General features: G+C 40.2%; 2 protein-coding genes across 2 annotated transcripts in view; one reads left to right on the plus strand and one right to left on the minus strand.

The window, feature by feature from the left end:
* Positions 1 to 1,511: 1,511 nt before the first annotated feature.
* On the plus strand, positions 1,512 to 6,015 carry glipr1a (GLI pathogenesis-related 1a). Its single transcript, XM_046071786.1, has 6 exons — positions 1,512 to 1,665; positions 2,444 to 2,692; positions 2,864 to 2,976; positions 4,143 to 4,228; positions 4,539 to 4,565; positions 4,708 to 6,015. The coding sequence occupies exons 1-6, from the start codon at positions 1,513 to 1,515 to the stop codon at positions 4,869 to 4,871; spliced, it is 792 nt and encodes a 263-aa protein (XP_045927742.1). The 5' UTR covers position 1,512; the 3' UTR covers positions 4,872 to 6,015.
* Positions 6,016 to 6,511: 496 nt separating this feature from the next.
* Positions 6,512 to 11,172, minus strand: part of krr1 (KRR1 small subunit processome component homolog) — a 9,726-nt gene continuing 5,065 nt past the window's right edge. Inside the window, exons 6-10 of the mRNA XM_046071785.1 lie at positions 10,044 to 10,100; positions 7,916 to 8,086; positions 7,638 to 7,715; positions 7,341 to 7,437; positions 6,512 to 7,237 (exon numbers count right to left, since the gene is read on the minus strand). Coding sequence (XP_045927741.1) covers positions 7,083 to 7,237; positions 7,341 to 7,437; positions 7,638 to 7,715; positions 7,916 to 8,086; positions 10,044 to 10,100 — 558 coding nt within the window. The 3' untranslated portion in view covers positions 6,512 to 7,082. The remainder of the gene's footprint in view (positions 7,238 to 7,340; positions 7,438 to 7,637; positions 7,716 to 7,915; positions 8,087 to 10,043; positions 10,101 to 11,172) is intronic.

The raw sequence follows: 11,172 nt of genomic DNA on the forward strand, positions 1-11,172 counted from the left end.
TACCCCATAGATCTTCTATAGGGTTAAGGTCAGGCGAATTTGCTGGCCAATAAAGAACAGGGATACCATGGTCTTTAAACCAGGTACTGGTAGCTTTGGCACTGTGTGCAGGTGCCAAGTCCTGTTGGAAACTGAAATCTGCATCTCCATAAAGTTGGTCAGCAGCAGGAAGCATGAAGTGCTCTAAAACGTCCTGTTAGACGGCTGCGTTGACCTTGGAGCTCAGAAAACACAGTAGACCAACACCAGCAGATGACATGGCACCCCAAACCATCACTGACTGTGGAAACTTTACACTGGACTTCAAGCAACGTGGATTCTGTGCCTCTCCTCTCTTCCTCCAGACTCTGGGACCTTGATTTCCAAAGGAAATGACATAACTTTGGACCACTCAGCAGCAGTCCAGTCCTTTTTGTCTTTAGCCCAGGCGAGACGCTTCTGACGCTGTGTCTTGTTCAAGAGTGGCTTGACACAAGGAATGCGACAGCTGAAACCCATGTCAGCGCATGGTGGTTCTTGAAGCACTGACTCCAGCTGCAGTCCACTCTTTGTGAATCTCCCCCACATTTTTGAATGGGTTTTGTTTCACAATCCTCTCCAGGGTGCGGTTATCTCTATGGCTTGTACATTTTCTTCTACCACATCTTTTCCTTCCCTTCGCCTCTCTATTAATGTGCTTGGACACAGAGCTCTGTGAACAGCCAGCCTCTTTAGCAATGACCTTTTGTGTCTTGCCCTCCTTGTGCAAGGTGTCAGTGGTCGTCTTTTGGACTTCCGTCAAGTCAGCAGTCTTCCCCATGATTGTGTAGCCTACAGAACTAGACTGAGAGACCATTTAAAGGCCTTTGCAGGTGTTTTGAGTTAATTAGCTGATTAGAGTGTGGCACCAGGTGTCTTCAATATTGAACCTTTTCACAATATTCAAATTTTGTTTTGAGATACTGATTTGGTTTTCATTAGTTGTTGTTATAATCATCAAAATTAAAATGAATGTACACTTGAAATATATCAGTCAATGAATGTATACATTATGCAATTTTCACTTTTTGAATGGAATTACTGAAATAAATCAACTTTTTGATGATATTCTAATGATATGACCAGCACCTGTACATTCTCAAAGCACCAAGTACTGCTGTACCAAATGTCATGGAAATCCATCCTATGGTTGTTGAGATATTTCACAAAAAACGAAAAAGGTCAAGCTTATAGTAGATTTAGAGGAAAGGTCACAGATCACAAACTGTGGCAAACTGAAAAACCAAAAGCAAACTAAATAAAGAGAATTAAAGGCAGCACAAGAAAAGAGAATTGCATCTTTGTTTGTTAGTGTGATTAATGTTGCATGTTTTACCCGCTATATCTCTTTAATAGAACCTCTCAAAAACATCACATACATCCTGTTTCACTGAAGTGAGTAATTTCCTGTTCCAGTTTTGTGCATTTCAACCACAGCGTCTGTGGCTTCACTTGTGGCGTTTTATCGTTTGAAACATGGGGAGCATGGTGGAGATGTTACTGTGGGCCTGGATTATTCTGGACTCGGGGGGGTATTCAGTCTCACTGCTAGAAATCACTGATGAGAAGTTTATTGATGAATGTGTGAAGGAACATAACTGGGCACGATCATCTGTCAAGCCACCTTCAAGTGACATGCTGTACATGGTAAGATTTATGGGTATTTCCATTTCTCAGTTATTTCCTCATCATCATAAAGCAATGACTAGTAATAAAACAACCTCACCAACAACGCAGTGGGTCAGCAAAATAATATGAACATCTCTGTGTAAGGACTTAAAACAATGAAGCAACATATCAAAATGTCATAGCGTTGTGCAGTAATGCAAAGGAGATTATTTTGTTTTTTGTTGGTTTTAGAGAAGTACAGTAGTGGCCTTTAATCCCTGGACCATCCAGGAAATAAATGCTAATGATACTTTGCTAACCAACAGCTTGTCTGCTAGGAAAAGTAGATGTTTAAAGGGTAAGGTCACCCAAATTACAAAACAAAGCTTGGTTTTAAATGAAATTTCAGTTTGTGCCGTAAAGTCTGGCTCACACCGGCATAATAAATCCCAATGTTTCATCGTGAAGTTGATTTATTTCAATGAAATGTACATTATCAGCAGATTCGCTTGCAGGGGCAAAGTAAATCTGCACAAATCTTTAGCGTGACATATGAATTTGCCCCGTTGACCAACAGCAAATATCTTGAAAATGCATTTGTTTGAGGGAACAAAGAGCTGAAGACTCAAGAAAAATAGAGAAAAGCTATCTTAGCTTCCTAGTTGTATAGCACCATTAAGTTTAATTCAACCCTCCTCTGTTCACAGAAGAAGCATGAATTTATGAGACAGGAATCAATGGTACACTTCACAAGCTTGCTAACTGCAACCTAGCTCCCTCGGAAAGCTTTTTTTTAATTTTATCTCTGCTCGTTCAGACATGGGATGAAGGCTTGGCCATTACTTCGAGAGCATGGGCAAGACACTGTGTGTTTGAACACAACATCTACCTCAAAGAGGTCCGCCGCGTGCACCCTACCTTCCCTTCAGTAGGAGAGAACATATGGGTAGGCTCCCCACCATCATCATTTAACGTGAAGAAGGCCATAAAAAGTTGGGTGGATGAAAAACAACACTATGACTACTACAGCAAGACATGTAACAAAGTCTGTGGCCACTACACACAGGTGTGTGCACTTTTTACTGCTTTTACATTACAACAATGTACTTTTTCTCTGTTCCCTGTTTGTGTTAAAATCACAAAGGCTTGAAGATACGAGGGCTAATAAGGGGAACTGCTAAACGTGTTTCATATTCTGATCTGCATTGCACAATTTAACCCTTTTGTTTTACTCCAGGTTGTGTGGGCAAGCAGCTACAAAGTTGGGTGTGCCGCTCAACTGTGCAAAAATGGTGTCAGGAACTTTCATGATGGAGAGAGCGTTATTTTTGTATGCAACTATGCTAGAGCGTAAGTTGAACACATCTAAAAATACACTACAACTCTGAGTTCATGACTTAGAAAATCACACAACTCAAACAGCTCCAACAATGTAGGATCATAGAAATAAGTTGTCTTTTTTGCCAATTAAATGTTCTCTGTACACCTTATTTGTTAATATATATCCCTGCTGGTGTATCAGGTAGGGTTAAAAGTTAGTCAAGGTTTCAGTTTCATTTCATGTAATTTAAATATAAAAAGGAAGTGGCATACCTCTATATACATTCACCTCAACCACTTTGCAAGGTTCAGCACATGAAAACACAAGGCCACACAAGGTTCTTCTTAGTATCAACAAATTGCATAATGAAACCTAAACCAACAATGAATGGATACTACTGATAAGCAGTGGTGGAATCTAACAGGATATAAAGTACATTTATTCACTTTGAAGTTTTGCTTACTTACTTTTAAGTTAAGTATCTGAATATTTCTTCTGCCACTACGAATTAATATTTTGTGTATGTATCCTCTGATTTATTTTGTCTTATTACACTGTGCCAAAGAGCTACATTATTGTCCAAAAACACATCAGTGAGCCCCACTGTTGCATTGGGTGACGTGTGCCATCACTGCCATGAGCACACACTTGTTTATTTTGACTCAGTCCTACATCCTCTGTTGCCATGAATATTCACTACAGCTCCAAATATGTAGTAACCTACTAATGAAAACAGCCCCAACAAATAGAGTAGTTCCTACTGATTAAGTAATGTACAAGTCTTCGGCTGTTTTAGGAAACAGGACTTCTTTTCTTTTTTAAAAGAAACTATATATACACGTCTTCAGTAGGAACCACTGGGCTTGGGACTGAATGCCACAGACAAAGTAGGGAAGTCAGACACTATTGAGAGACGGACTAATGCATTGTTGGTTTTGGCCTTTTCATGGGGAATGTTGACAATATATGAACATAGAATAATGTCATTCTCATCCTTTCAGCTCCGCTTTTTAGATCACCACATTTTAAAGCAAATAATGTGACAAATACAGGTGCACTGTCAACATTTGAAAAAATGAAAGTAGGGAGATGAGAGGATGGGAAATTCACAGAAAAGATGACCCCAGAATGAACAAACACGTGCTACCTAAAAGATGGGTCGCTATTTTAACTTTGATGATGGTTCCTGGTGCAGGGGTAATGTGAACGGAAGGCGACCATATGAAACTCAGGGGGCAGCCTGCTCTGGATGTAACGACACCTGTGAGGAGAATCTCTGCCGTGAGTATATATTCAGTCCCCTTTTTTGATGCAAAAACTAATTTATATCCTGGACTTGGAATTAAGTTTAAGAGTTTGGCTAAAACAATGCTTTTGTCTGTAATTTTCACCCAAACCACATTTTATTTCTTTGCTTTTTGTGACATTCTGACAGTTCAATAATTTCAAGACCGGTTGAAAACTACAAATTAAAAAAACAACAACTGAGAAATGTGTATTTATCCCTGAATACAAATCTGAAGAAGAGGATGTCAAAACAAGAAAAAGGTGCTAAAGTAGCCATCTCTAATGTGTCTTCATGTCTTTACAGGTAACCAAGAACGAGATACACAGAAAAGTGAGTGACAGAAAGCAGGAACATACTGTTTCAAATCCAACTGGGTTATAAAATATAAAAAAGGGTTGTCAAACAGCGTGTTAGTGAAGAAGTGATCAATATTTTCCATGGAAATCACCCTATCCAACTTTCATTTTTCCAGGCTACAACTGGACCCCAGACTGGGATCCAGTTACTGGGAGCCCGGCTACTTCAGACTCCAACTACGTGTCTATTCTGGTCGCCCGTCCCGTCGGCATAATCTTCACCTTCATCACAGCATATGCAGTCCACCACTTTTACCCCGATGTCTTCTGTTATGAATAGACTGTGGTGACCTGAAGGACATGGACTTATTCAGTCAGTATTTTGATAAAGATTCAAGTTTAATTCAACCTTTTTTTTTTTTTTGTCTATAGACAGCTTTCAGGTCCCAGCAGAGCCGTACATAAACTGTGAAAAAGTACCCACATCCTACCCACCACCTTGTTTGTAAAGCCACAAGTGACACAGCAGTTTTAAACCATCAGACACATGGTGAGAGAAAACTCAAGGGAACAAAATGTCCACTGTGATAGTTCATTTTACTGCCGTGGCGCACAAGTTAAAGCTGTACAAGTCATTTTTTATATATATATATAAATTAAAATCAAAGTCAAATTTCAAACATTAAATGTAAAAGCAGTTACTCATGGTGATGAACCCACAACTCTGCAGTTTCCCCTAGCTCTACGGAGCATTTAGCACATTTCAGCAAATTGTTTTGGTTTTATGGCTGACAGTGTTACGGTTCTGGTTCAGTCAGGATTTTACAAATGTTTATAAAAACTACATACCTAAATGAAACACTGACGTAGGTATTCAGACTCATTATACAGTACTTAATTAAAGCACCTTTAGTGGCAATTACAGCCTTGAGTCTTCTTGGGTATGATGTGACAAGTTGTAGGGTGTCCCTCTTATCCCAAATGAGTGTCTAAGGATAAAGGGAGCCTAAAGCTTTAAAGTGTGACGAAATTATAGGGCTATAAAGACATAATTGCCGTGACTAGCCTTCCCCAGATCTTTGCTTCAACACAAACCTGCCTCTGAGGGCTGGAGGCCGTTCCTCTGACCTCATGGCTTGGCTTTGGCTCTGATATGCATCGTCAGCTGTGGAACCTTATATAGTGTCTTTCCAATCCATATATCAATTGAATTTACCACACCACAGGTGGACTTCCATTCAAGTCAAAGATACATCTCAAAAGATGATCAAAATAAATGGAATTTTGCTCAGGTGCCTCCCAAGTACCATAGCTAAGACTGGGGAACGTTTAAAATTTTATGATACGAGTACCAAAACCAGCACCCTTAAATGATGCAGATGGCAATAGACTACTTCATTTGATATCTTGCGTAAAATGCCACCTGGTGAAGCCATAGTAGTTGATTTGTATTATTTTTATCGTTGTTATGGACAAGCAGTGTGTGTGTGTATGTTTTTTTTTTCTTTTTATATTGTTTGAAAAGAATTTTATATAAAAATATTGTAAAATTTTATCGAACGCTCCTCATTTTAATTAGGTCCCCACACTTATAATCAGTGAAAGGATGACTGCTTGGCAGGTGTTTTTATATTTGAATGGGAGAGGAAGAGTGAAATAGTTTAGTGATCACTGACTTGTGGAAAAGGAATTCAATTTGATACATTTGTTGAAAGTCAACCACAGGAAAAAAAAAAATTCTTCAATAAACCATAAAGAACTGAATTGAAAGATCTCTGTCAGTGCTTTTTCCTTGAGTGGTGAGTCGCAAAAACCTCCTCCAGACAACCGTAAGAAGTAGAAAACGAGTAAGGAGTCGGCTTAAACAAGTCACTAAACTACAAGCAAGCAACGGAAAAGATTTACATCTGATTTAAGCAGCCGGAGGCTCCGTGAGTAAAATCAGCGGATCTTTGCAATGAAATCAATGTGAACAGGAGGATAACATTAACCTTTATTTTCATTAACTGGGCTTTAAAACCACTCATAAATGTGGAGTCTGCTATGAACTTGTGTCATGAGATATTGCTAAATCACTATACTGTACCTCTACAACAAAGCTGCTGGGGAAAATCTTTCCTTGACCTAAAGGAATTAAGGCAAACCTACAAAAAATTTTGTTAAAAATCTACCTTTAATTTTACATTTTAATTTTTTTCTGCCTTCTCCTGAACACACATCAGTCTAAACATAAATACTGGCCACTCAAAATCTGGACAGTCTATCAAAACAGAAGAGGAAAATGAACCACAGCACTCACAGACAGTTCATCTCCTCTGACTGAGAATTGGTCTCCAGATAGAAGGAAATTATACAATGTAATATGAACAGGAAATCCTCCCAACAAAAGGAGTTCAATATAAACTTCCATGACAGTTTGTGATGGAATTAATTTTGATCCCAGCACACACACACTGGATGTCTGATGTCACATCTTCCTGAGTCCTTTTTTGTCCAACATGACTGGCCAACACATACCATATCACATGGTACACATGACAACAGCCTGTGGTTAGCCTTTGTTTTTTGTTTTGTTCTTTTTCTTTCTGTTGGTGTTGCTGCTGGTGGGAGGAGCTGGGTTCACTGGTGGAGCGCCTAGTTTCTTGGTTTTTGCTTTTTTCACTTTCTCTTTAATGGCTTCGATGTCCAGCTTTCCTTCTGTAGGAGCTGTGATGGAGAAAAGGTCAACAAGGGTGAGATAGAGGTTAGCTGTACTCTCACAGTGCACAGTTTCAAACTTTTTTGCTTTGGTTTGTTCTTTCATTTCTACCTTTAGTGGTTTTCTTCATTAAAGGCTTCTCTTTGGGAGGAATGAAAGCTTTGTTCCGCTCTTCCTGCTTCTTGGTCAGTGCCTCTGCTTGTTTCACCTGAGAAAGAGTAACAATGACAATCACACAATTGCCAGTTCTCAAAATGTGATGGAACTCTTCCACTTCCTTCCATTTTAGGGTGAGTTTCAGCAGTATTTCCCAGAGACATACAAAATGTGGCCTCTTGTCATATATGTGGCCTAGATAGTCATATAAACAGACACTACAGCCCAGCAGGAGATGAATCCAGTGCTCACCTTGATCGCTTCCATCTTCTTCCTCTTTTTCACACTTTCACGAAGGAAGAATTCTCCTGTGGCCAGCTCCTTGTCAACCTTCAAAGATTATCCACAGAGTTAAAATCAATGTCGAAATAAAGTCTCAATGTGCACATCTGTCCAATAACTAAAGCCTCTTTTAAATTAGATGTTATAGCTTTAGTGCTTGAACTAACGAGTGTTACTGTGATCTCCACAGAAAATATCAAGGCAGTATTTCAACGGTAAATGTTCAGATAAATGTGCAAATGTCTGACCTGGCTCTCTGGCTGTGATGGAGGGAACGGTGTATACTCCTTCTTCACACTCTTCTTCTTGGGCTCCCTGCGCTTGGCCAGGTTCTTGTGGCGGAACTTGGGCAGGAAGCGCTCCCAGCTCTGCATCCGCAGGTCGGGGTCTTTGGACAGCTCCCGTTTGATCATCAGTGTCTGAGGGTTCCAGCCGTCACAGAGTTTGGAATGGGGTGGTAGAAGTAAGAAGAAGAAATGTGATACATTATTATATATCACATTGATTCAGTGGTAATAATAAGATTATTATTATAAACTGTCTGACAAAACAATTCTCTTCAGATTTTCAATGATTTTCTTAAATACTGATGACAAAACTTATTTTAAAAAATTAAACCAGGGACTTCACCAACTACTCGACTAGTGGTATAGTCAACCACTAAAACTAATAAAAAAACTAGAACTGCAAGTAGTTCTAAGCGGGGTCCAAGCCTCCCGGCGCAAGCCGCCACCTCGCCCCGCGCGAGTCGACCCGGGCGCTTCACCCTGGCTCGAGTTGAAATGAGCAGAGTTTGAAATGAAAGGGACTTGCAGTTACGGAGATAAAATGAATGTATGTCTATGGGAGTGTTAATTGTTATACGCTTAGTAGCTCCACCAAGAGGGAGGGCGCGGCAGATAAGGTCCCCGAGTTTGGGGGGACATCCAGTTTGTTGCGTTTTGGCAAAAATTTGTTAGGTTATAATTCGGACGTTTTTTGGCGGATCAAAATTCTGTCTACAAACTTTTATCGGCTTGGTATAGAGATGCTCCGTGCCAAGTTTGGTGCCGATCAGAGTTGCCGCTTCAGAAAATTGTTTTTTCAGTTTTTGTGATTTAGAATCCCATTCAAATGAATCGGATTTTCCTATGGGTTTTGAGCTTCGATTATTGGCCACCTATAAGCCGAATTGCACCAAACGTTTCAGGTGTCATCAGGGGCCCATGGGAAACCATTGACCCAAATTTGGTGTCAATCGGACTCGTGGTTGTGGAGATATAAAATGCATGCAAGTCAATGGGATTTTTTCTGACAACTTTAATCTGCAGTAACAGCGCCACCTATGGGCACACATGGATGAACTTAAGTCCAGGGGACCATCCTGAACAATTCTGCTCAACTTTAATATCAATGCAACTTGTGGTTATAGAGGAACAATTTTGGGGGGTTAAATAGCGCCACCTACAGGCTAGTTGCACCAAATTTTGCACAGGCCCTCAGGGCATGATATGACGTAACTTCCTGTTTATAGTGTTTTGCGCAAATATTTGTTAGCATATAATTGCAACATTTTTGGTCGGATGAAAATTTCCTCTACAAACTTTCATTAGCTTGGTCCAGAGATTATCCGTGCCAAGTTTGGCGATTGGACTTGCGGCTTCGGAGGAGTTTATTAAAATACATTTCAGATTTTGCGTTTTTGCAGGGGAAAAAATTGACAGAAATGGGCGTGGCCTATACCACGAGATTCAGGTGGATCCACCGAACATAATGTTTTTGATATGTGCCTTCGTAGGTGGGCATTCCAAAGCCAAACGCGTTGACCTTGCTTATAGCGCCCCCTACAGGTAGAAGTGTGCCTTGCATCCGCGGGTTCCCACTCGGGCTTGGACTCGTGGGTAATAAGAGTTTAGGCCACATCACCACTAGCTGCAAGAGTACTCCTATTTAGCATTGCACTCCTGTAACATTAGCACTCACAAAGGAGAGTTTAAAAAAAGACCAAAGTCAATGCAACAGAAGCAGAAATATTCTTTCCTTGTCAAACCTACATAACCCACAACGCAACACAACCACGGCAGTTGGTTTGGGGATTTGGTTGTGTTATGCTAGTAGCCTCTAACTAGCTGCTTAGCTGATGTAGATGCCATGACACTTGTGAAACAGAATGCCTGCTACAGAGCATCTGTGAGTCCTTCATGCCCTCAGCTCCAGGTCAAGCCAGCCTTGGCGTACAAACCCAGAGAGACATATTTCAGTCAGGAGATCAAGAACAAGGATGGAAAACCTCTTCATTGGGCATGAATGCAGTCTGTCCAAACATCTCAGTCTTTCCTGTGATATTGCTTTTGAGCTGCCTCACCAGCCAGGTTCCTGTCAGCAGACTGAACGTACCTTGATGTTGTAGATTGGGTGAATGTTCTTCATTGTGTCCATCACTACTTTGCGTACCTGAACAACAGAGAAAGAGACATGAAACAATCCTGTGTTATTTGTTTAAAACTTTATTCTGATTTGAGACGCCAGGCTTAAAATATTTGATTATTAAAAGGAAATAAAAATGTAATTGATTGAAAAAAATATACTAAGAATGTAATAATTTAAGAAATTCTTTTTTAAAAAAAATTAACCATTTTATTTAAACATACCCTTTTTCAAAAGTCTTTATTTCACAATAGTATTTTCCCTGGCTGCTGTCATAATTAAAATAATTTCATGTCTCTTTTCTTGACAGTGGTGTTGTTAACGTCTGGTGTCGTCTCGGTCTGTTAGTTTATGTTTTTGTGTAACTTTCAATGTCACACAATAACAAACTAACTAACCAATCAAAGCAGCGGTAAACCGGAGAGGTAATATATATGTTTTTGTCAATGGAGTCTGGTGGTTTGACAAGAATATAGTGACGGTTTCTGGTTAAACAATAAGGATCTTACTCTTTCCAAAAAAAAATAAAAAAAACAATCCCCATCTCTGTGGGGATTGGTTCCACAATGCTGTCAGACACTTGTAAAAACAACCTGAGAAACAAGCACTTTAGTGGACGTACTTTGACAGGGCGCAACTAGAGACCTGCGCGGGACTGTTTTCTTGATCCCGCTGATTTTGTGATCAACATGTGTGTTACTCCACCGCCCATTCCCGCAAACATTGTGACATGCAGAGTAAAAAAGGACACAAATGTTTGGGTTATGCTAAACGCTAGTGTGACGGAAACCAGCGAGGCTTTGCAGTGAGTAAACCTCACTCGCCCACAGTATGTTTTTTTTAACCACCCACTTCCACCTGCACACAAGGGTTACGTTGCATGCCTGTCTGGCTGCTGCCGACTGCAGCACGCTCGCTCAATACTGGAACCAATTTCAAAAAATGCTGTCCTAATAGTCACAGAGAATGTAGGAAAATAACATCCAAAATATCACAGTTAGCTTTTACAGGGCAGGGGGTATGGGATTTGCTGAAAGGTGAGAGGGTAGTGACTACACCACAGGCAGGAAAGGTGCCATGAAATAAATGTTTGTCTTTC

The sequence above is a fragment of the Micropterus dolomieu genome, linkage group LG16 (assembly GCF_021292245.1).
Source record: "Micropterus dolomieu isolate WLL.071019.BEF.003 ecotype Adirondacks linkage group LG16, ASM2129224v1, whole genome shotgun sequence".
NCBI lineage: Eukaryota > Metazoa > Chordata > Actinopteri > Centrarchiformes > Centrarchidae > Micropterus > Micropterus dolomieu.

Excerpts from the sequence above, each read along its gene's own strand:
- glipr1a (XM_046071786.1), top strand. The coding sequence starts at position 1,513 with ATGTTACTGTGGGCCTGGATTATTCTGGACTCGGGGGGGTATTCAGTC. Across the intron at positions 2,693-2,863 it reads TCTGTGGCCACTACACACAG|GTTGTGTGGGCAAGCAGCTA; the intron begins GTGTGTGCACTT and ends GTTTTACTCCAG. Across the intron at positions 2,977-4,142 it reads GTATGCAACTATGCTAGAGC|GGGTAATGTGAACGGAAGGC; the intron begins GTAAGTTGAACA and ends TTCCTGGTGCAG.